The sequence below is a fragment of the Peromyscus californicus genome, unplaced genomic scaffold (genome assembly GCF_007827085.1).
Source record: "Peromyscus californicus insignis strain IS unplaced genomic scaffold, ASM782708v3 Scaffold_3__1_contigs__length_106647218, whole genome shotgun sequence".
In the NCBI taxonomy this organism is placed as follows: Eukaryota; Metazoa; Chordata; class Mammalia; order Rodentia; family Cricetidae; genus Peromyscus; species Peromyscus californicus.
This window is the reverse complement of record NW_026294551.1, coordinates 60,113,990-60,139,751: the sequence shown is the minus strand read 5'-3', so window position 1 is coordinate 60,139,751 and position 25,762 is coordinate 60,113,990. Positions and strand designations below refer to the sequence as shown.

The following is a 25,762-nucleotide window of genomic DNA, read 5'->3' as shown; positions in this document are numbered from 1 at the left end:
AATGGGAAGGAGAAGTCTGAGCCAGTGGAAGACTTCAGAGTCAAAGGGCAGTCCTGAGCCTGAGGATCCAGTCGCCTTGTCACTGCGGCTGGCTGCTAGCCAATCCGGAGGAGCCCAGTCCTGTCTGAGTAACTGAGCTTCCTCCGAGGGAGGAAACAGTTAATCTCTCAGGCAGCTGCAATCAGCTAGGCGTGGCTCTCGGGTCTGACTTGGGCTACACAGATCCTGAGGCAAGGGGCAGAGGAAGGACGTCTTAGTCCCGCAGAGACTCCAGATGGCTGAATTGGATCTGATTGCCCCAGGGCCACTGACCGGGGTCAGCGTTCACCCCTTGGCCCCTCTGGGCCCAGACCCTCGGTCAGCTATCCCAGTAGAAGAAGAAGAGGATGTGGACTCACTGGGGAAGCCAGGAGAGGAAACCCAGGGGCAGGGCTGCGATCCCGCAAAGGTCGGGGCTCCTGGTGACGAGGGGGAGGAGGAGATCCTGTGTGACTTCTGTCTGGGGGCCAGCAGAGTAAGGGCAGTGAAGTCCTGTCTGACCTGCATGGTGAATTACTGTGAGGAGCACCTGCGGCCACACCAGGAGAACAGCAAACTGCACAGCCACCAGCTGACGGAACCCGCGAAGGACCGGGATCTGCGGACCTGCCCTGCCCACCGCAGCCCTCTGGTAGCCTTCTGCCACACACACCAGCAGTGCATCTGCCAGGAATGTGGTGAGGGCGAGCACAGGGGCCACAGCACTGTCTCCCTGGAGGCAGCCCGCAGGAACAAAGAGGTGAGTGATGGGGTCCGTCCACATGGGACGGGGCAGTGGGAGATGGTGTCCCCGGGGAGAGGTCAGACATGCTGCTGCCACTCCTGGCTCTGTGGATGCCCCTTCGGTGTTCTGAGTTTGCAGACAAGGACTTTAGCCGTAGTGCCTGGGTGTTGGTCCCATGTAAGTAAATATCTATAGAGTAAGTAAATACCTATAGTGTAAGTAAATATCTATAGCCGTTGGCTTTGGAAACAAAAGTGGGTCACTGTCCCCACCCCTGTGTCCCTGTTACCATAGTCTCTGTTGCCTCCGTCCCTGTGTGGGAATTTCCTCCTGTTTCTTGTTAGTGTTTGGTAAGGTGTGTTTGGGTGTGGGCTGTACAAGTTTTGCCTCAGGAAGATGGTATTCCCCTCTGGCAGGATCTGTGAGGCAGATTCACTACTAAGCCTCAAAATACAAACCTTGGCAAAAGTCCAAGAGGAAAGAATAAACCTCAAACTTCATTTCTCTTTCTCTTTTTACCGAAAAAGAAGCCAATATAACAGGCCGCATTAGAGTTAAAAAAATGCCAAGATAACAGAATTTGAAACACACACTGAGATTAACGCCAAGGACGACTTAACTCACTGGAAAATAAAATTTCCTTACCAGATAGGGCTATCAGGAGTGGCTGAGCACTACCGTGCTCAAAGTCTGAAATTTTACTTCCGTCAGATAAAGACACCATTTCTGGAACACTGCTTACCTTTGTCCTAAAGCCAAAAAGCCAGATGAGACCTTGGGGATGGACTCAGCTTCACAGGCTTGGTTTCTCCCACTTTGAGTTTTCCCATAGGAAGTGAGGTTGACTCTTGTCCCACAGGTCTGGTTCACCCTCAAGGCACTTGCCTCTTTGTACCGCCCACAGCTGACAGGGCCACAATCGTTTTGCGGCATGAGTTCCCGGGCAGTAAAGGAAAGAGGTGTCTGGGTAAAGGGCTTTCCTGACCAGGGTATTTCCTCTGGGCCTATACCAGAGGTGGATTCTCTCTAGTCTCAGTGGGTGTTTTTCTGGAAAGTTCTGCACTCCAGATGCTAATGAGTCACCATTTCCGGCCTGGAAAGCTACTTGTCAACTGTTTCCAGTGTTTCCTTTATCAAGGAATGTCCTGTAAGGAAAGTATGGAAATCAACAAATACATAAAATGAAAGGGCCCCACCCAACTGAGGGAAACGGCCCTTGCTGGGTATTGCCACTTCAAAACACGTTTTGTGGCTCTTCCCACCCGAAATTTCAGTAATTATTATGAGGGCTCTGATTGTCTCCAGTATTTGTCCAAGTTCACACAGCTGATGGGTGAGGCATGGAAGCTTCTGGAGTGCCATCTTATTGGAGAAAAATGAAGGAAAACTGAGATCACAGCACTGTAATCTTAGTATTTGTTTATTTTATATGTGGGTGTGTGGACATGTGTGTGCATGTATGTGCGTATGGATGTGGCGGCAGAGGCTAACCTCAGGTATTGTGCTGTAGGTGTGCAATGAAAAATGACTGTATATGCCTCCCACTTCCCCTCCAACTCTTCCATATCTGCCCAATATGTCCGCTCCCAACTTAACATCTTTTTTTTTTTTTTTTTTAAATAACCCACTAAGTCCAGTTAGCGCTGCCTCTTTGAGCATAGGTGAGGGGCCATCCATGGGAGCGTGGGAACCCTCCCAAGCCACATCCTCAAAAAAGAGTGATTCTCCCTCCCCCAGCAAGTGTCAGCTGCCAGTGGCTCCTTGTGTTTTGAGACAGGGCTTTTTCTCATCTGGACTTAAGTTAACCAAACAGTCTAGGCCAGCGAGACCCGGGCATCCACCTGTCTCTGCCTCCACAGCACTGGGTGATAAGCACATAACACTACGCCTAAATGTTTTTTAATCTGAAAAGTTTTTAGGTTTATTTTATGTGTATATTTTACCTGCATACATGTATGGGTACCACCTATGTGCCTGGTACTTGTGGAGGTCAGAAGAGGGCGTCAGTGCCCCTAGAACTGGAGTGCTGAGCAGTTGTGAGCTGCCATGTGGGTGCTGGGAAGCACATTCAGGTCCTCTGAAAGAGCAGCAAGAGCTCTTCACCACTGAGCCATCTTCTCCAGCCCCAACTTTAAAGATGCTTGTTTATTTTTGTTTGATGTGTATGGATGTTTTGTCTGCATGTTTATGCACCACTTACATGCCAGGTGCCAGAAGTACAGACAGCTGTGAGCCACCCTGTGGGTGCTGGGAATTGAACCTGGGTTCTCTGGAGCATAGCCAGAGCTCTTAACGGCTGAGCTATCCCTTCAGCACCCTCAGCTTTTTTAAGCGTAAGTTCTGGGTATTAAATTCAGGTCCTGATGCTTGCGCAGCAAGCATGTTACAGACTGAGCTGTCTCCCCGGACCTAACCTTGCTTTAAAAGAACAACAAAACAACCATGAAAATGAACAAACAAACAAAAACCAACCACTACACACAGTAGAGGCATTTGGTCACGGCGTGTTGCTATTCTCTTTGGAAACAGTGTCTGAACTTTACGAATTTTTAACTGGAAAACCTATGCACGAGGATGTTAAAAAACAATCTCCACCAAACAATGCAGCAGATTTGAGTAGGGAGAAGTTAGTTCTCCACCCCAACTCCAGATCCCGCATCCTGTGCTCAGAACACCTATGTTTGGTTCCCTCAGAAATGCCCTGAGCCTGTTCCAACCCAGATGCAATACAAACTGAAGGCTAACCACCCTGTACCACAGAGACTTGGGTGAGCACTTTGGGCAGGAGGAGCCGTGTGGAGCATACACGGAGCCCCAGATGCAGACATCTTGGGAGAGAGCTGTGCAACACAAAATGCTGGCTGAGAGGCTGGGGGGTCCAGGGCTACAGCCCTGTCATGGACCCCTCTTTCCAGTCTGCTTTAGAGAGAGAGCTGCGCCCTTTCCATCCTACGTCCTTATTGTCAGCCCAGAAAGCAGGCGTACTCTGTAGGCACGGCCACACTCTGAGTGGCTCCACCAAGCCTTAGCGGCCGAAAGATTTATTCCAAGGAGCCCAAGAGCCCAGCTCAGGAGACAGTTTCTTGAAGAGACAAGCACCATTAGGACTGTTTTGAAAGACTTACTAGACATAGCGAAGGTTCCAGAGGCCCAGTGTTCTTTTCAGCTAGCCCACACCTCCTGCAAGTAAACTTGCTTTCTGAAGGTCACCCTGGAGCCAGCCAAGGGCTCATAACTCATGCAGGCACGTTGTGTACAGGAAACGGCAAAGTCAGGTCAGCTGGGAGGGCACAGAGTGATGTTTCTGTCAGCCACGTGAGTCCTTTCTGAAGTGCCCATGGCCACCACCAGTTAGACTGATGGACGAAAACTAGGCGTCGAGACCTGGATGCACCTGACCACTGGCTCCATCCTGACGAACTTCCAGAGCTCAGCTGCTCCTAACAGAGACCTCAGTGCTCCCCTCCGCTCTAGCTCAGTGTCCTGAGGCTCCTTTTACCTTGTCAAAAATCTCAGGCCTGCCAGTATGGAAAATGAGATCCCCATCTCCCCTGTCCTCCCTCTCCCCCCCCCCCCCCCCCCGTGTGTGTGTGTGTGTGTGTGTGTGTGTGTGTGTGTGTGAAATTTGGGTTCCTGGGGCTGCTTTTGTTAGTTTCTCTGCCCCATAAGTGTGTGTGGTTCCCTCCTGCTCTTCAGAGTGCATTTGATGGGTTGAGAGGGATGCTGGCTGTACTGTGTACCCTCAGGGAATTTGGACTCAGGAAGGTATGACACATACTTTAATTTCATGGCGTGCTAAAGGGTTGGTGCGACACAACTGTTGTGTGTTTGAAGTGGGGAGCCAGCCTGAAAGTGACATCAGCACCATGCTCCTGGAGGAGGGACGGCCTGAGCTAAGGCCTTTGAAGGCCACTAATGCCAGGCCACTAGCTCAAGCTCAGGATTGATGCCAGAAGGTCAAGATGGATCTTGATCGCACACAGTCTCCTTGAAGAGAAGGTACCAACCATCCGAGAACTGGAAGGATTTGTGCTTGTCTGGAGAGCTGTCACCCAGCATCACCCATTCTGTTCGCTGGCAGTCAATATGGTACGGGGCCACTCAGGGCAATATTCTCACAGAAACCCAAGTGAGTGCCTTGGGGTCAGTATTATATAACTTGTTTACTCACAAGCACCAGACTATCCCACTACGCTTTCCAAGAGCCAGAAGTGCGTGGCTTAGTCGACCTTATTGGCATGCAGTAGGTCCTGGTCCAGCCACGGAGGAATGGAGTCAGTGTCCAGGTCTAACTCTTGTGATACTACAGGCAAAGCCAATCTTACAGCAGAGTAGAAACTAAATGACTCGACAAGATCCTACAGCCAGGAACAAGGTCTTCATGCTCCAATACCATCCTTTCTCAACGCTCTCTGCTAGAAGACGTGGCTGTCTGCGCTCCCAGGCAGCACCATCCTGCTCTCAGACTGGGCACACCATGACTCTCTTAGGGGACTCTGAGGTCAGAGTCTAAGGCAGCCCATCATTTTCTAGGAACAGGAATAACTAGAGAGACAAGACTCAGCCCCACCTTTTGTGGTAATTGGGAGTGTTTTCCTTGTGGTGACTCAGAGGGGTCCTCCTTTGATGCGTAGGCATCCCTTTCTCCTTTTATGGAAGTCTGAGGGCAGAGGCGAGAAGCCCCTTGCTGGACACCCTGGCTGTCTCTCAAAGGCTTGGCTGGGATAACAGCTTTAAAACACACTTTTGGCACTGCTGCTCAGATGAACCAGGTTGCTAGGGCGTGCTCTGTGGTGTCTTCCAGTTCTTTCAAACCAGCAATTCACCTTTCCCTCCTTGACCCTGGGGCTGGGTTACTGCAAAAGATTCCAAGATTGCCCTCCAAAGGGCCAGACACCCCTCCTCTCCTTTCTCCACTCCACACTCCCAGGCATCAGGTCTCAAGTGTGTGATCCCCGAGGCACCCTCAGAGCTGGAGCAAAGTTTGCCTGCCAGCTCTTCATGATGCTCTGGTGCTCTGCCTACAGCTGTTTCTTCACTGTATGTGTGGTGTGTGTGTGTGTGTGTGTGTGTGTGTGTGTGTGTGTGTGTGTGTGAAGGGAGGTGTGAAACTCCCCCAGGCTTCATGGGAAAACAGCCAGATGCTCAATTTATGACTTCTGAGGTCTATTGGGCATAATGACTTGGTTTGGAACACAGACAGAAGCTATTAAAAGCACCAAGCTGTTTGTTTATTAGGTGTGTGAGTGTGCGTGCATGCGTGTGTGTGTGTGTGTGTGTGTGTGTGTGTGTGTGTGTGTGTTTTGTGCTATCTCATGCCCTTGTGGACACAGGAAAGTGGCAGTACCTCTGAGGTTTGCCAAGGCTTAGGTTCTCTATGCTGACAGGCTGTCTTTTTGGCAGATGATGGTGTCCTCTGAGCCCAAGAGACATGCGTGAAGAGTCCAGGCAGGCAAACCTAAGATTCTCAGGCAGGCAATTGCTTCGGCTTGGGCAGGGGTGGGGCAGGGAGGGCAGAACTTGCCTCCAGGTAAAAGCACGGAGCATGAATAGAAAGCAGCCATGGTAGCAAGCCTGGTGGTGACTGAACAGTAAGGGGGACATTATTGACACGGTTCACTTAGTGTGTACCTGGCTCTATCGAGTTCTTATTAATTTCATTTAGTTCGTTATCTCATCACCTGGGAAGTAGGCATTTTATCCCCATCTCCCAGGTAAAGAAATGGATATTTAGAGACATTATGTTGTGAAATAGTAAGAAATGCGTAGATGTCAATTGCTTTTCTTGGTGTCCTGGCCAGATACCTGACAAAGACCAGCTTAAGGAAGGCAGAGTTTTGTCTTATATGGTTTAGGAGGGATGCAGTCTGTCATGGTGGGAAGGTAAGGTGACAGGGGCTTGGGCAGCTGGTCACATTGCATCTGCCGTCACAGAGAGCAAAGGCTAGAGCGATGACTCAGCAGTTCAGAACACTTGCTGGTCTTTCAGAGGACCCAGGTTCGAGTCCACCCGCGTCAAGTATTCAAACCCATGAGACTCTGGGAGACATCTCACATCCAAACCACAACATTCTGCCTATCCCTGGCCCCTGTAGGTACTTGTCTGTATCATAATGAAAAATACAGTTGTTCTAACTGCAACAGTGCCGTAGTCTTCAATAGTCCCAGTACTGTTCAAAAGTCCAAGGTCGCTCCCGAGACTAAAGTCAATCTCTTACCTGTGGGCCTCTGTCCAATCAAACACAGTTTACACAGTTCTGATATATAAGGCACAGAGTAAATATTTTCCCTCCAAAGGGAGGAATGGGATGTAACAGGGAAGAATGAAGCCAAAGCAAGGTAATAAACATACCCTATAGCTTCATGCCCAGTTCTGAGGCTTGGCATGGGATCCTCTGGCTTCAAACGACTCTGCTAACTGCAGCACACGTAGCCTTTTCCCTGAGCAGGCTGTACTCCATACCTGCAGCTTTCATCAGCAAATATCCCGTGGCTCTGGAATAGCCCAAATTTCAACTCACCTTCACCTTCACACGGTGCCCTCTCAGGGTCTCCATGTAGAGTCAGACTGCCACACACCGCCTGGACTCACTAGCTTCCTGGACTCCTGGCGCAAGCCTGCACACCCTCTTACTCTTGCATCCGTCATGCTTGCAAACCCAGGACCATGTGGGTGAGACTGCCAGGCTCTCCAGGCAGCTCAAGATGTAGCTCGGCCTCTTGAACGACAGCTGTAGCGGCCCCTGGATGTATTGTTGGCTGGATCTTCTAAAACACACATCACCAGGCAGTTGTTTTTGAGCAGGGGACCCCTTCTGTGACAGTCTCGGTTCAGGGTCTCTCCTTTGAAATATATTTGCATCTTCAAAAATTGGACCTTTTGATGGGAAGTCTTGCTCTCAAAGCACTTTCCCTAGGTCCCATGCAGAGCACGAGGCTTCTTTTCAATAGGGCTAATTGATCAATCCCTGTATCTATTACAGATGATTTATAATCCATCCTTGTCTGCATCTTTAATTTCTCATGCTAATTTCCTTGGCAAGTTGCCTATTTTTTTCCTACCCACTTGGTGCTCCCTCTCACCGCAGACCTGGATGAGAGCAGTGAACAGTAACCACGACTCAGCCTGAATGTTAGTCTGTCTTGAGATGTCCTCCGCCGAACAAATTGGTCTATTACTTTTAAATTCACCCTGAATTAACTTCTCAAGACCCAGGCAGAATTCTTTGCCAGGGTGGGACATAAATGACCCGTATCCCAGCACAACATTCATGCTCAGGACGTGGCAGCTGCTTCACGCTGAGTTCAGTCCCAGGAGGCCACTGATCCCTGTCTGACCCTTTGTGCCTCTAGGCTGGCTTTGAGCTCAGTTTTAAAGGTCATGCTCTCCTTTCAGGGGAGAAAGGCAGGGATATGAAGGACGGAAAGTGCCGTTGTCCTTGGGGACTACCTGTATACACCAGACCCTTTTTTTTTTTTTTTTTTGGCTCCTTAGTTCTCTCCTTCTTCCTCCTTAGGCTGACCTTCGGTGCATGCAGCTGGACCTGGAGCAGAAGCTCAAGTTGAATGACAATGCCATTGCCAGGCTCCAAGCCAACCATAAGTCTGTTTTGGTAAGACTGGGTCGGGTTACCTGTCTGGCTTCAGCGTACTCGGCACCACTGCAGGGTTGGTGAGACCCATTTGGGGCTGTCGGACGTGGGTTGGGCTCTAGCGGGGGTGTCGGCAAGTGAAAGCAGTAGGCACAGTTGGCCACATTACGAGGTGCCTTCGCCTTGTCGGGATTTCTTACAAAATGGGCGTAAGCAGGCTGGAGAGATGGCTCGGTGCTTAAGAGTGCCAGCTGCTCTTTCGGAGGACCCTAGTTCAATCACCAGCACCCATGTGGCAGCTCACAACTGTCTTTACCTCTAGTTCAGGGGATCTAATGACCTCTTCTGGCCTCCATGAGCATCAGACATGTGGTACACAAACATAAATGCAGGCAAAGACCCATACACATAAAGTAATAATAAGGATATTTAAAAAATTGACTTAAGTTTTAAAACTGGTTAAGTGAGTCACCTTTTAATAATATGAAATAGATCCAGGTTAGTCTTAGACTAACAGCTTTCCTAATTTCATATGTGTATATTCTCTCTCTCTCTCTCTCTCTCTCTCTCTCTCTCTCTCTCTCTCTCCCCGCCCTCCTGGGGGGTGGGGACACATTGTCTCTTTATCTTTCTTTTGACAGAGTTTCACTTTGCAGCTCATACTAGTCTAGAACTCACTATATAGAACAGGTAGCACCAAACTCTTAGCAATCCTCCTGCACCAGCCTCTCAAGTGTTGCTGGGATCACAGACACACACCACCACACCAAGATTATATATGTTTTCTTGATTAAGGGAAATGTGCATGTATGTGTATGCTCTGATTGGAGGTCTTTAGTCAGAGCTCCAGGAATTATGTGGCCTCTGGCTTCTTCTATCCCAGGAGGGTGGTCTGCAGGAATCTGGAAAAAAGAATCAAGGACTCCTGGATTAGTCAGTGGTATTTGGTAAGGCCAATGCTATGACAGGCAGCTTAGCTTTAGTCTTTTCTGGTTTGATTTTAATTTCCCAATAATAAGTTCCATAAACACCTGTCATTGGTGACAAGCCAAGAGCCACCACTCAGAAGAGAAAGCAGGATATCTCCCCTGTGGCAGTGAATTGGAAGTATCATCTTGCAAACTGAGAATGAATGACTCTATCCATCTGACTGTCCACCATTTATCCATACTTTATCCACTTACTCACCTATCTATTCACCTATTCATCTACTTATCTACATGCCCATCCATCTATCCATCCATCCATCCATCCATCCATCCATCTATCCATCCATCCACTCATCCATCCCATCTACATACCCATCCATCCATCTACCCCATCCATCTATTCATCCATCCATCCATCCATCCATCCATCCATCCATCCATCCATCTATCCATCCATCCACTCCCCCATCCATCTACCCATCCATTCATCCATCCATCCACTCACCCACTCATACATTTATTCTAATCTAGTATCCAACTTAGTTTCTGTCTCCTGAGTGTTTATAACTAACTAGTCACTGAAGGATAAAAACCTTCCTTACCCATAGCCGTTAGGTCACCGGCCTTCTAACTGTGGTGCTTTTTGTGTCTCCCAGCAATCAGGCCACACCCCTGCAGTCTCTCCCTCTTAAGACACAGAGTTGACAAGCCCTGCCTCTCCCTTGCAGCTGCAGGATAGGTTTATGGCCCTACGTTGTGCTTCCCTTTATGCCCCTTGGCATGTAGGCTAAGTCAGGCTAGGTCACAGTGTAGCACCTACCCCTGGAATCTGTAGGTCCCCATGAAAATCTATAGGATGGAGGGACCACCTTTGTTCTAGGGATGGGAAGGGAATTGATATACTTAGAGACTCCTGTCTCTCACTTCAAGCCCCTCATGGTTGCTGATGATCATGAGATGCTTGCTCCGAACAAAGCTAAGTAATCTCTCGTGTTGGATGTCAACATCCTCAGTACAGACCTCATTTTCTTTGTTATAGGCACAATATCTTTCTAAAGAAAGAAAAACAGTTGTCCCTGTAAAGTCTCAGAGACTTGATTTGCAAGTTCTGGATGATTTGGAGGGTTACACAAGACAGTTCTGGCTCTGTAATCTGATTCCTACTTAGTTCTTTTCTTTTAAGATGTATTTATTTATTATGTATACAGTGTTCTGTCTGCATTTGTCCCTGCAAACCAGAAGAGGGCACCAGATCTCATTACAGATGGTTATGAGCCCCCATGTGGTTGCTGGGAATTGAACTCAGGACCTCTGGAAGAACAGCTAGTGCTCTTAACCGCTGAGCCATCTCTCCAGAGCCATCTCTCCAGCCCTACTTAGTTCTCATAATGACATGGTAGCCAGAGAGATACTGCAATGGCCCTCATATACCAGGAATGTGGAGACACACAGAGAGATATTAAGACTGTCTTGGACTCTTCATATTGACTAGATGGGAGAATCTGGGATCGTTGTTTTCTTGCCCCAAGAATGATTCAGTACATTGCTGGGTATGTGTGCCATCCTCAGATTTTTAAACCATTAACTACTAACTACTTTGATATGTTCATGGCTCTCTCTTTGCATGCCTTACTTGTCATGGTTTGGGAAGTAATTAACATCCTTCACGTATTCCATTCATACGAAAATCAACATTCCTCAATGGGAAGGTTTAGGAAGAAAATGACCGGCAGGAGTCTCATCCACCAACATCATCCATCATCAGATGCCTGCTTTAGGCTTGCCTTCATCAGGATGATCTCTGATGGGATGGAGAGGGACATGACCTTGAATTGTGTCTTCAGACTAATGCCCTTTAGCCCATTTAGCCTCATATAATTGTTCTTTTATGGGGAACCTACATAACGTAATTGTGGAGGTTAAATGGACTATGTTCTTTTCCCATGACACCCTCATATTGATTTCTATGTCTTTTTCTGTTCCTGGATTTTAGAGTCTATTTAAAAAGTGGCCATAAGCCAGAGAAGCCAAAGCAAGCAGTGTGGCACTGCATTGGTCATATCAACACCACTTACTAGTCTAGGAGTTCTTGACTCTTTTCTCCAGCCTTCAGCGCTTTAAGACTAGTGATCTGCTCAGACAGACCATCCTCCTCCATGGCAGAAGAAGCCAGGGCATGTATAATTAATTCCTGGAGCTCTGAGTGCAAAGCTCCACACACCCTACCAGGCAAACACACCCTGGTTCAGAAAGCACACACAAGCTTGTTATAGTGACCCACACCTGTGACCTCAGCACTTGGGAGGCTAAGACAGGGAGGGGGATTGCCCAGAGTTTAAAGCCAGTCTGGATAGGGAGTGAGCAGGGTAGGGAGTCCCTACTTGCTTCTATGACTCATGAAACATGTACATCTACTGCTTGATGGGTGGGAAGGATGAGTGAGCCAGAGAGCTGGAATGAGTTAGTTAATGTGGAGCTTGGATGAAACACAAACAGCTCTATAACCCCCAACCTCAACCCCTTAGAGCAAAGGCTATAAGCAAAACTGCCCTGTCTTCCAAGGTAGATTCCTCCATCTTTTCTTTCATATTCTATTTTCAGTATTGAAATATAATTTAACATTGAGATCAAAATCTGGCCAGATGCTGAGATAGTGTACAATGATGAGTCCCTGTCCATTGCTATAACAAAGTGCTTGAGCTGAGTTCTTTGTCAATGAAGTTAAGTTTGTTTGGCTCACAGTTTCAGAGGTTCATGATCATATGTGTACAAGCTGGGTTCTGTTGAGGGCCTCATGGTGGCTAGCACCACTGTGGCAAGAATGTGTGCAGAAGAGAGACAAAGAGAGACCAGGAGAGCAAGGCTCACTCTTTTATAACAATCCTCTCACGGGAGCTAGTGAGGGTTGGGGCCCAGGAAAACTACCTCATTTCCTTCTGAGGGTATGGGCAGAGCCCTCTACGACTCTTCCATATCCTTCTACTTCAATGTCTGACATGCTGCGAACTAAGTGATCCAGTACACGGACAAACCCCATCAGAACCACAGCCATGATCAAACACATGGGTGCTGATCATAGCCCTGTGAGTTTGGCAAACCATTGAATTTGCCCGTGTCTCAATTTCTTCATCTCAGTGATAGGGAGCATCATGGTGCCTTCTTGTTAGGGTGGATGAGAGGAGATGGGATGTTTGCCCCAGTACCGGCAATAGGGTAACATTTACTCAACCTGGTTGCTGTGCTTATAATTTCCTATCATTGTACAAGTAACCAGATAGGCAGCAAGGACCCAAGACTGCCTCACGCTGCCCTGGTGGGTGCACACTACCACCCATCCCAGGGTTTTTCTGGGTCTGGGCTGGGGGAATTTGGAGAAAATCTGCTCTCTGCTCTCTTTCTTAATGGGACCATAGGGTATTTGCTTCCTGCTCTTTCCAGCTGCCCTAGGCCAAGGAAAGCAGCAGATAATGGAAAAGCTGACAGGCAGTGAGTGTGTGGGCATTCCATCCACTCTTCAGGACCCTCTCCAGGAGGGATGCCACTTGCTCTCTTTCCTTCTGCCATCGGCCGTAGATCAAAGGCTGATTGGTGACTATTTGTTCTCCCAATATTGCACTCCAAGGCCCAGCCGGAACCAGGCAGTGGTCCTCCTATCTGCTGCCATCATTCCTTCTTGCCGTCTCTCTCCAAAGCTGCTGGCTCCCACAGGTGCCAGGACAGCCTGTTCCTTACCAGGTTCCCCAATTTGAGTTGCTGCCTCCTTGGAGAGAGGGTGCTTGTGTGCCTCACTGAGGACATCATCAGCTGCTTTCACTTCCCTCAGAAGCCTGATGTAGGCCTAGCCCTGGCCCTACATTAGGAAGAACTGAAAACAGAACATGGAGAGAGATCTCAGTTATGTGGGTGGTGCGGCTGTGAAAGGTGCTGAAGCAGGCAGAGAATGGTCCTGGGCTATGGGGTGGGGATACGGGGTTAGGATAAAGGAATCTATATGCAGGACGTTCTCAGGAAGTGCACTCAGTGATGTGCCTGGGTGCCACAGTCACCAACCCTCTCTAACACTTCCTGGGGACTGCCTGCTAGAGACACTGTAATATCAGGTGCACTTTTGGCTCAGCCAACGGTCATTTAAACAAGGCACAATGAAATGCGAAGAATACTTACACAAAACAACACAATCATTTATCTCTTGAAATATATTTATCAACTATACTGAATACCGGTACTGCCCTATGACAATCAGTACAGTGGTTCTCATAACTTGTGGGTCATGACCCCTTTGCGGGGAGGAACCAAACCACCCTTTCACAGAGGTTGCCTAAGACCATCGGAAAAACATAGACATTTTTTACATTATGATTCACAACAGTGGCAAAATTACAGTTATGAAGTAGCAACAAAAATAATTTTATAGTTGGGGGTCACCACAGCATGAGGAGCTGTAGTAAAGGGTCACAGCATTAGGAAGGTTGACACCCATTAAATCAGTATATACCTAGAAGAATACATCTATTTTCTCAGGTACCCAGAATCCCCACAAGAACAAATCTGCCTTTTACAGCCTGGTATTCTTTAATCTTTGGGCTTCTCTGCTTCCTGGTCACGTATGTTGAGCTTTGACCCCGTTGGAAGCCTCTGTAATGGAGTCTTGCCTGCTTCCCACTCCATCCCCACCAGGTGTCCGTGTCAGAGGTGAAGGTGGTGGCCGAAGAGAAGTTCGGGGAACTCCTTGCGGCTGTGAGGAAGGCCCAGGCTGACGTCATGCTTTTCTTAGAGGAGAAAGAACAGGCTGCACTGAATCAGGTCAATGGCATCAAGACCCACCTGGAGTACAGGAGCATCGAGATGGAGAAAAGCAGGCAGGAGCTGGAGAAGTTGGCCACCATCAGCAATACTGTGCTCTTCCTGGAGGTACAGAGGCTGAGGGTGGAGTGGGGAGCAGAGGACTCTCCATGCATCTGGCCTGAGACACACCCGTGCACGGGACTGTCTTTTCGTACAGAGAATTGTAAAAGCAGGGGATTCAGGTCTTGATTCATCAGGAAACAGTAATACAGGAGGGACCCCGAGAGGAATGATTAGATCGGGGAAGTTCCTAGAAGGTGGATCAAGTTCTGGGCTCTGCATGTGCCACATAGAGACCACCATGAGCAGACAGGACTAGGAGAGACCACCCTGGCCCAAGAAGTCAAGGCGCTTTGATAAAGAGTGGGTGTGGGGTCTACAGTGGCGGAAGACGAGCCCGGCAGGGCCGGACCAGCATGCAGCCGTGAAGGACTTTAGGTGGGGATGCAAAGAGCACAGAGACACGTTTCATGAAACACTCCGGCAGGTGTGTGGAGGTCTGCACGACAGTGTGAGACTGGGGAGACGTGCTGGTTTTCAGATTGGGCTGTGTCCACTGGGGTAACCGAGCAGGGCTTAGCAAAGGGAATGGAACTTTCCGACTCACATGTATCGTGTGCATGGGAGGCATAAACCAGTTAGGCCTGGGTCTACAGAACAGGCCCTCTTGCAGGATAACACTACCCCTGGTCTTAGATCTGTCACTAGATATCACTGTGTAGTGTTTAAAAAACTCACCCAAACTCTCGAGGGTGTCAAATTCCTCACTCACTAAACTGACAGGCTGGAGTAAAGAATCTGCAACTTTTCTTTCAGTTTTACTATTCAAATGCAAACAATTCCTTGCTTGAAATATGTGAAAGAAAAACAAACAAACAAAAATGCTTGTAACCTCAGTGACCAAACTCAGCCAGTGAAACATACTTAAAAAGTCCATAAAAAGTGGACAGTCTCGCTCTTTCTCTCCATTGTTTTGCTCTGCAGTTCCAAAACACAAACAAAATGTGAACATTTGAGTCCTCATTCCATGAGACTCTACCAGGATCTCTTCTAAAAAGTGAAAGTCATTTCCCTTTCTTCTTCTTTTGTAACTTTATTATTATTATTAGACAAGGTCTCATGTAGCCCAGGTTGGCCGTCTCTAACTCACTATGTACCTGAGGATGACCTTGAACTTCTGACCTTCCTCTTCCCTCCTCCCAAATGCTGAGATTATAGCAGCACCCACCACGCCCACTTTATGCCATACTGGGGGTCAAACGCAGGGTTTCATGCATGTTAGGTAAGCACTCTTACCAACTGAACTACATCTCTAGGCCCTGTAGCTTTATTTTTAAGATAAAAACTTGAATAATCATAAAATATATTTTAGCATAATGTAATTCAGTTGTAAAATTTAGTGAAAGATGGGTTGTTTTTTCCACAAATAATTCAAAGTGACAGCATTTCTTTCTTTCTTTAGACAGGGTCTTCCTATGTATCCCAGGCTGGCCTTAAACTTGGGCTCCTCCTACCTCAGCCTACTGAATGCTGGGATTACAGGCATGGACTGTAATTTATACTGACAGTACCCATGCTTTGCTTCACCTATTTGAATTACTTTTATCTTGCACCGCACCAAACCAATATACAATATGAAAATGCTCATCTACAGAGCTCTGGTTTGGACTCCTCTTCTATAGGTCTGCCTCGGTGTGACCAATTTCATTACTGTTCTATCTGGTCTGCTATCTGAAGCTTCATCTGCACCTGAGTAGTGATGATGCATTGCACATAAAAACAATCTTCCTTGACCCTACATTGGGTTTGGAACTTAAGTAGCTTAATGTGATTTTCTGATGCATGCATAACTTTCAGATTCTAAAGCAAAGTGCAAGAATAGCAAGCGCAGTCATTGGGTTGACAGGACTGAGGTTGGCTTGGGACTCTTCAGACCGCAGCAGCAGCAGCAACAGCCAGGTCTTCCGTTCTCACAACTCGTACTTAAGCCATGGAAAGAGAAAGGATTTAGGGAATGACCCACCTAAGAAGGTTCTTACTCCCTGGTCCCCAATCTGAGCTGTATTATGGGAGCTGTCTGTGGTCATACATCTCTTGACATTAAGAAACCCCCTTTCCCACTTGATTTTAAGAAGGCTCACTTCCTTTGCAGGGTCTCGAAGCATAGAAAAAAAAACACTTTATATGCACTCTCTCTGTGAAGCACGCATTGCCATCAGCCCATTTCACAGATGGAGAAAGAGACATGCTGAGAAGAGCTGCCTGATTCTGTTTCCCTCTCTGCAGGAGTACTGCAAGATTAAGAAGACAGAAGAGACTGCCTTCCCCAGCATTTACATAGGGCTGAAGGATAAACTCTCAGGCATCCGCAAGGTCATCACAGACTCAACTCTGCACTTAATCCAATTGCTAGAGAGCTATAAGGAAAAGCTCCAGGAGTTTTCCAGGGAAGGTGAGGAACTTTCTAGAATGGTGATGAGGAAAGAGGAAACCTGGGAAGGGAGGGAAAAGGACCCATTTCAAAGGCATTCTTTGGCTAGGCCATTAATGATTCTTATCTCGACTTTATTTTATAATTGCAACCCGAAGGAGGTAAATTGGCCATATTGCATCAGCATTTCTGTGACTAGCTTCTCAGGCTGCAGACATTTGGGTTTTAAGTGGATTCTGTGTCAGCCTGGGGCCTTCTCCAGCAGGGTTTGTCTGGTACACGGAGTGTGTCCAGGTTCCCAGGCACCAGACCCTCCAGAAGACCGGGGAAGGGCAGCCTGTTTCTTGGGTACTCCCAGTCAACTGGACAGGTGCTATTCACAGCTCTCTGATTTTCTAGAGGAATATGACATCAGAACTCAAGTGTCTGCGGTTGTCCAGCGCAAGTATAGGACCTCAAAACCTGAGCCCAGAACCCGGGATGAGTTTCTCCAATGTAAGTTGTGAAAGGTAGCCCCTTCTGACATGCTGGCGGCAGTGGGATGCTTTGCCAAAGCAAGAACCACCATATCTGGTGGAGGATTTAGGTTCTTGTAACCTCTCATCTATTCCTAAATGATAGACTTTAAAGTTTTTAACTGAAAACATTTCTTCCTGAAATAAATTGAAAAATGCAACAATTCCTATATACCTACCCAACACTCAGTTTCTCCAAAATGCTGACATCATACATAACTATGATACATCATGCAAGAAATTAGCATTGCTCCAATATTATTAACAATGTTGCAGATTCCCCCCCCCCCCCCCCCCCCCCCCGCTGTTGTCTAAGTTATTTTTCTATTACTGTGACAAAACACCATGACCAAGGCAAATTATAAAAGAAAGCATTTAATTGAGGGCTCACAGTTCCAGAGGGTTAGGGGTTCATGACCATCATGGTGGGGAACATGGCAGGCAGGTATGGTGCTGAAGCAGTAGCTGAGAGTTCACATATTGAGAGATAACCTAGAGGCAGAGAGAAAGAGACACTAGGAATAACATGGGCTTTTGAAAGCCCAAAGCCCATGCCCAGTGACACATCTCCTCCATCAAGCTCACATCTCCTAATCCTTCCCAAACAGTTCTACTAACTGGGGACCAAGTAATCAAGTATATGAGCCTGTGGGGGCCATTCTCATTCAAACCACTACATTGGCCCAAAGTTGAACTCAGAGACACAGATGTGTGTTCTAGTTTCCTTTCTGTTGCTGTGATAAAAACATTCTGAACAAAAGTAACTTAGGGGAGGACAGGGTTTATGTCATCTTACATTTCTGGGACACAGTCTATCATGAAGGAAAGTCAGAGCAGAAATTCAAGGCAGGAACTTGAAGCAGAAATCATGAGGGAATGCTGCTTGATGACTTGTTCAGTCACAGCCTTCTGCTTATTCAGTCTAGGGATGGTGCCACCCACAGGGGGATGAGCCTTCCTGTATCAATTAATGATCAATACCACCTACTTAGACTTGCCTACAGACTAATCTGATTGAGGCTTTTCGCTTAGGTGACTCTAGGCTATGTCAAATTGACAAAGCTAACCAGGATCCCATGTTCCCATGTTTTCTTAATCCTCTCAGATCCACATAAGTCCCTCAGGCTTTCTTTACATTTCATAACCTTGGCATTTTGAAATGTCCTGTCCATTTACCACGTGGTTCGTTTTTAAGTGTGCCTTGACAAGCTCTTACTGTTATTGCATTGATGTGGTCTGGCATCATTTTGGTTTTTGACACAGGGTTTCAGTATGGATGTAGCCCAGGTTGGCTTTAAACTCTTGATCCTCTTGCCTCTGCTTCTCAAGTGCTGTGATTAGAGATGTGTGCCCAAGCCCAACTGTTGCCATTTTCAAAAGCACCGTATTTCTAGCCAGACATGGTAGAATATGCCTATAACCTTAGCAACCTCTAAGCACAGCACTCACGAGGCTAAGGTAGGAGAATGGAGCGTTCAAGGACAGCCTAGGTTACATGGTGAGACTCTACATCAATTGACCAACCAATCAACCAGCTAGTCAGCCAGCCAGCCAACCAACCAACCAACCAACCAACCAAATGAATGAATGAATGAATGAATGAACAAAGCACAAATAAAAGCACTATAGGGCTGCAGAGATAGTTCAGTGGTTAAGGATACTTGCTGCTCTTCCAGAGGACCCAAGTTCAACTCCTAGAACCCATATGGCAGTTCACAATTGTCTGATTCCAGTTCCAGGGGATCTAACAACCTCTTCTGGATTCTGAGGACACCAGGTAGGCATGTGGTGCACAGATATACACACAGGCAAACATTATACCCAACAAATAAAAGTACCACATTACTAAGCAGTGCTTTGTGATATAATAAGTTTAAGAGACCTATCACACAACACATACTGCAGTCTTGAAAAAAGGAAGTATCCCCACCACCCGTCTACAAAAGCAATGTGTAAGATATATGTGAAGTTATACATTAACCAGCCTGATTAAGCCACTCCATGGTGTATACATATTTCAAATATCATGTTGTGTATAATAAACACAAGCAATTTTTATATGTTAAATTCAGAACTTAGAGTGAGAAAGTGCTCCATGATAGTCAAGAATTCATGAGGTTTCACCTCCCAGCAGGAGAAACTTCACTGTAGTCACAGCTCATTTGTACAGCATCCTTCTGGAACATGCAACTGAGACGTGCTCCTGTGTGGTTTGGGGGAGCAACCACGGTCCCATCTTTTCCTCTGGTTATTACGTGGGCCCCAGAAGCCCACAACTATGTCTTGCTCTTGTTGCAGCTCTGAATGTCTTGGCCTCCACCTGCTTTGTTCTCTCCTGTCTCCTGTCAGAAGCACATTTTAGAGACAAACGTTAAAACCATATACTAAATGCCATTTGGTCTTAAAATGAAAGTTAAGACTATCCTAGTATAATTTGTCTTTCTTTACAAGTGTTTTCACATGTGTTAAGCCTTTTTGAGTATTATTTTAGGTAATGATACAACATATCTTTTTGAAATACTACTCTTACTGTGGAGAATAATTAAACAGCTTATTACACTATGCCAGACAAGATTTACCTATGGCTTAGATGGGGGTGAAGCAAGGGTCTTGAAAGGAGTGGCTGGAGTATTGGAGGCTTGGAAGGAGTGGTATCTGCACTGTAGGAGGGACAAGGGCAAAAGAAACATGGGAAGCAATTTGATGTTTGACTTGAGTAGATGTGCACGGAGGTGCTGTTGTTAGTCTTTGCAGTTAGGAAGAAAACGCATTTGACAGTGTGTCTAAGGCTTACCATGTTAAATGCTGGTCAAATGCTTAGCAAATGAATGAGCGGATCAAATGTAGGCATACAAGGATCTGAATCTCTGAACTCACCCCAGACCCATAGAATAGTGCCTGACTTCCTATATACAGTCTATGAATGAATGGACAAGTTAATTGCTCTATTGAGTTCAGATATTACAGCAAGTGCATTCAACTCGAGCTTCAGAAAGGGGTGTGTTCTCTCCACTGGTTTTCACCTGCCCCTGATCCTGGGGAAGCACTGGCTGGGCAGACAGAACCAAAAGACTCTCATGAATGCCTTGGGGGCCAGCTAGGTTCAAAGTTGTCTTCTATGTTTCCTCAGATGCATGTGACATCACATTTGACCCGGACACAGCACATAGGTACCTTCGTCTGCAGGAGGACAACCGCAAGGTCACCAACACCACGCCCTGGGAGCACCCCTACCCGGACCTCCCCAGCAGGTTTTTGCACTGGCGGCAGGTGCTGTCCCAACAGAGTCTGTACCTGCACAGGTATTATTTTGAGGTGGAGATCACTGGAGGAGGCACCTATGTCGGCTTGACCTGCAAAGGCATTGACCGGAAAGGGGAGGAACGAAACGGCTGCATCTCCGGAAACAACTTCTCCTGGAGCATTCATTGGAACGGAAAGGAGTTCACAGCCTGGCACAGTGACACAGAGACCCCACTCAAGGCTAGCCCTTTCCGGAGGCTCGGGATCTACATCAACTTCCCAGGAGGAACCCTTTCTTTCTATGGCATAGAGTATGATACCATGACTCTGATTCATAAGTTCGACTGTAAGTTCTCAGAGCCAGTCTATGCCGCCTTCTGGCTGTCTAAGAAAGAGAACTCTATCCGGATCGCGGATCTGGGAGAGGAGCCCGAGAAGCCTGCTCCGTCCTCAGCGGAGACTGCTCCCTAGACTCTAGGATCTGCCTCCCAGACTTTGCTAACTAACTGTGACAACTGGGCAGCAGCTGGTATTTTAAGGTAGAGAGAAATATCTGCTGCTGGTAGTTGACTCTGGAAACTGTGTGGGTCCCAAATGAACTTTCCTGCTTGCTTCTCATTGCAGTTCTTGCATGAAAGCAGAAACTCTAAGGCACCAAAGCCTCTCCCCAAACTTTCTAGTGACGGGGTCTGCTCGGGTGATTATCAACCTTCACCCAGAATTTATGACTAGGGCTCTTCTGAGCATAACAAGACTACATAGGGTCACAATAAATCACAAACACATCTCTGTGCATTTCTTATGTACTTGATCGTGTCTGGAGTGTTTTCTCGGTGTTAGTTATGTCATCTTCACGGGGTAAACATTTATATTGTCTTCATGCTACACATTAAGAGATGGTGTCAGGGCGGCTAGCTAACTTGTTCACGGTTAGTCTGGTCACTCAGTAAATGAGGGGTAGAGTTGGGATTCAAGACTGGGTAGGCTATTGTTGAACTTGTGACTACCTCATTAGATCATTGTGGTGGTTTGACAGAAAATAGCCCCCAAAGGAAGTGGCACTATTAGGATGTGTGGCCTCGACTACTCCATTCTCCTTTAGACAGATGGCAAACACCCATCATGCCTTTAGGCACACCATCTTCAAACAGATCTCTACGGACATAACCTGATGTCCCTGGTGGGATTTACCAGAAATATTACTTCCCTGTCATTTCCCATGACCCATGTCAAGGCAAAATCTCTCCCTGTTCAACCAGTCTTGTGATCCTGTCTCAACGGTGTTACTTTACCCACTGTGTATGGGGGTGGGTGGGGTGGGGTGGGCTTTGAGCTCTCTTTTTCTCAAGCTTCCCTCAGTGTGACAGTCAGTCTGACCTCCTGTTGCCTGCAAGATGGAGCACTCTCAGCTCCAGCACCACATCTGCCTGCATGCTGCCGTGCTCCCCTTCTATATCATAACGGACTGAACCTCTGAAACTGTAAGGGAGCCCCCTCAATTAAATGTTTCCCTTATAAGAGTTGCCGTGGTCCTGGTGTCTCTTCACAGCAGTCATAAACCTGAACTGAGACAATCATGAGTGTTACGTATAAGGGGTAAACCACATGCTAGACGGCATAGCCAACAAACATCACTTCAGCATCCCTCTCAGGGTTTGCTCATCTTTTTGCATGTGCCAGGCTCAACTTGGTCATCAAGCCTTACACCATCCAAGCCCTCATCCCTCAGACAACAGCAGCACGTTATGGTTTTGAACAGCAAGGTTTAGAATAGATGTTTTAGTGAGGCCCTTTAGGGAGGAGTCTTTGTCCTCTCTTCTAAAGTTACCCAGACTTCATCAACTTGTCTATTTTCTTGTGCAAAGAGATAGTTCTTCAAGAGTTTGGGGACAGTGCTCACCTCTCCTAGGAGCTAGTCCCGTGTTTGTGCTAAGCTGATGCTTTCTGCCATGGTTCTTATGTCTCCCTGACACTCTGTTGACTCCTCTGTTCTCCTTTAGACAGATGGCAAACACCCATCAAGCCTTTAGGCACACCATGTTCAAATAGATCTCTGTGGCCCTCTCACCTGATGTCCCTGGTGGGATTTACCAGAAATATTACTTCCGTGTCTTTTCCCATGACCCGTGTCAAGGCAAAATCTCTTCCTGTTCAACCAGTCTTGTGATCCTGTCTCAACAGTGTTGCTTTAGAATTAGACTCTGCACCTTTGTCTCCAAGGACACGGACAGTGCGGTATTTCAGTGTCTTCACTTCATGTCCTCATATCTGCTGTGCTGAGACACTTTCCTGATCTGCCATCTAGCACATTACCTCTCCTTCTAGAAGAAATAGACTGCTTGCAGAATCCACGATCTTCTCTTGAGTCTGAACCTTGTGGGTAGATATACTGATTATAATGGGGCCAAAGCCAGAATGTTGCAGACCTGCTTAACTTCTGGGTTAAGTGGCACACTACGTACTCAGTGGCAGAACTAGGCAGTGCCATGATTCACTGCTTGCCTCCCTTTCCCACTGAACGCAATGAAACACTTTCTCTTTTCCTTTTATTTGAGATCGGGCCTCGCTAGGTAGCCTAAGCTGGCCTGGGATGCACTATGTATCCTCAGCTGGCCTCAGACTCACAGTTCTCTTCTTAGCTTCCCAAGTGCTGGAGTTATCAGCATGAGTTACCAGTGTGATGCTCAGCTCAATGAAGGACCTTTTCAGTAGCAAAAATCAGTCTGAATTTCTTGGATCCAGCTGTTAAAGAATACTCTTCAAAAGAAAAATCATATCATCTTGGCTTGCTCCTTCATTTTTTTAAAAATTAAATTTCTTTGTTTTTTATTTTGGTTTTAATTGACACACAATAACTATGTATACTTGTGGAATTCACTGTGGTTTTCAATATATGTATATAATGTATAACAACCAAATGAGAGCAATTAACATGTCTATCACCACAAATATTTATTTGTTATAGAACAAATCCTGTCTTCCAAATGTTTTGAAACAAGCCTACCATTATTATTATTTTTTTATTACTATTATTATTACTATTATTATTATTATTATTATTATTACTATTGTTGGTAGCTGCCATTTTAATTACCACAGACTATCTGATAAACCATTTTATGATTCTGCTTTAGATTAATGCTGCATTTGTGAGTCTGTTGTTTTCAGGAAAAATTTTTTTTGAGACAGAGGACTCACAAACGCTGAGATTATAGGTGTGTCCCACCGTGTCTAGTTTACTTGGCGTTAAGGACTGAACCCGAGGTTCCATGCAGTCTATGAACAGCTCCCTACCAACTGAACATTTCCAGGCCTTTATTAAAAAATTTACATTTGTTTATTGACTCTGGGTGTGTGTGTGTGTGTGTGTGTGTGTGAGAGAGAGAGAGAGAGAGAGAGAGAGAGAGAGAGAGAGAGAGAGAGAGAGAGAGAGGTAGGGGGAGAGCCATGGTACACCTGTGAAGTTCAGAAGACAACTTGTGGGCCATTCCATTCCCTTTTTTCTAGTTTTTCTTTTTGAGACAGAGTTTTGTTCTTAGCCCAGGCTGACTTGAACTTATGACTTTCTCAGCTCAGTGTTACCGCAAAGCCAGGGATTAAGCTGTGCACCACCATACCTGATTGTTCTTAAGAAAAAAAAAAAAATCAAAACTGTCCTCATCTCTACCGTTCTCTCCAGTTTTCAAAGATTCAGTGTCCTGAAATGTAATTCGATTAGGCCAAAATAGCCAAGCTCAGACACAAAGAGCCGTTTAGCTGTCTCTTTACCTGGCTTGAACTTTGGTTTTTCTTACAGCTTTTTGCCCATTAGTTTTCAGGTTGAAGATTCCTTTTCATATAATAGATCAAAGCAAAATTAAAGAGTCTTACATTTGCTTGCTTTCTGTCATTGCCTCAAGTGATGGACGTATCACTTTTCATTTTCTTTGAAAACTAAAAATTAGCTATAACACACAAATAAAAACTAAGAAAAGGAGAAAAGAGAGCAAAAGACTACTTTTGTATTTCTCACAAGCTGTGGACTTTTCTCCAAGCTTGTGGAAGTGTGTGCCAACTGTTTGTATTCCACTGTTCTCTGTCATTCCCCTGACCCCACTGTGTGGACTTACCTAAAAAGCAAAGCAAAAAGCAAACTGGACCTCAGAAGGCGCTCACTTTGATGCCGTTAGATGTAATTTTAGGCACTGCCTGATTTTATTATTAAAAACATGCGTGCACGCATGCGTGTGCGTGCGCATGCACATTTGATGGGATATGTTACACATACGCAGAAGTAGGAGGACAGCCTGAGGGAGCTGGTTCTCTCCTTCCACCACGTTGGCTCCAGGCTAGAACTCGGGTCCGTCAGGGTTGTCAGCAAGTGTTTTAATTTACTGAGCCATCGCCAGCCCTAATTTATCCTTAGCCCTTTGAAAGGGAAGTCCATTTGGTGCTATCTTCCAGGATTCTTAGGAACTCCGAGTAAATCTCCCAGGATTGGTGGCCAATGATGAGACATAAACGTTCTTATCTCGTTGTCTCAGTCAGTTCTGTGTGGCTAATATCAGAACACGGATGAGAGAGCAAACAGTAAAGAAAGTAGACGTGTCATTCACATTTCTGCAGGTCCAAAGTCAGGGGCCTTACATCGGCATCTTCTCTGCGTGGAAGCGAAAAGACAAGGAGATCAACCTTGCAGCCTCAACTCTTTGAAAGTGAGCACCACCGGGCGGTGGTGGCGCACGCCTTTAATCCCAGCACTCAGGAGGCAGAGCCAGGCGGATCTCTGTGAGTTCGAGGCCAGCCTGGGCTACAGAGTGAGTTCCAGGAAAGGCACAAAGCTACACAGAGAAACCTTGTCTCGAAAAACCAAAAAAAAAAAAAAAAAAAGTTAGCAAAGTTAGCACTAACGTATCCATGACAGCAGGGTCCTCATGACCCAAACATCAGGCTCCACTACCCCACATCATTGCACTGGGCATCAAGCTTCCAACACCTGCTCTCTAGGGTCACAATCAAGCCACAACACTTTTCAACTTGCTTCAGCGTATTTTGATAATGAATGCCTGCAAATCAAACTGATTCAAAGTGTGGCCTTCATAGTGTACAGTATGAGACTAACCTAGAAGAAAACAAGCTGTGTCTTTTGATCACAAGATACTGATTTAAACAGAAGTGAAAAACCATTCATATGAGAAGAGAGAAAAGGGAATCCATTCTTTAAGATGATAACAGAATAATCATGGCTGCATCTGGATTCACTGCCTCTGATTTAACATCTTTTCTTGGCTTCTTCGGTGACTGGGTTCTGTAACGTGTTGGTCACTCATCTCCCCGGTCGTTTCCCATCTATAGCGGATGGCCTCAGAGCCTCCACTACATTAGCCTGGAGACTGGAGAAAAGAGGTGTGCGAGTTCCTGCTTTAGATAGACCCCTTCTGTTTTAGTACTAATGCCCAACAGCT

At 46.5% G+C, this 25,762-nt stretch overlaps 1 protein-coding gene across 1 annotated transcript; it reads left to right on the top strand.

Annotated features, from left to right (window-relative positions):
* Positions 1-21,838, top strand: Trim16 (tripartite motif containing 16). Its single transcript, XM_052757976.1, has 6 exons — positions 1-778; positions 8,281-8,376; positions 13,962-14,195; positions 16,416-16,581; positions 16,960-17,055; positions 20,206-21,838. The coding sequence occupies exons 1-6, from the start codon at positions 275-277 to the stop codon at positions 20,787-20,789; spliced, it is 1,680 nt and encodes a 559-aa protein (XP_052613936.1). The 5' UTR covers positions 1-274; the 3' UTR covers positions 20,790-21,838.
* Positions 21,839-25,762: the final 3,924 nt, after the last annotated feature.

Coding starts and splice junctions, on each gene's coding strand:
- Trim16 (XM_052757976.1), top strand. CDS start 275: ATGGCTGAATTGGATCTGATTGCCCCAGGGCCACTGACCGGGGTCAGC. Junction 779..8,280: donor CAGCCCGCAGGAACAAAGAG/GTGAGTGATGGG, acceptor CTTCCTCCTTAG/GCTGACCTTCGGTGCATGCA. Junction 8,377..13,961: donor CCAACCATAAGTCTGTTTTG/GTAAGACTGGGT, acceptor CATCCCCACCAG/GTGTCCGTGTCAGAGGTGAA.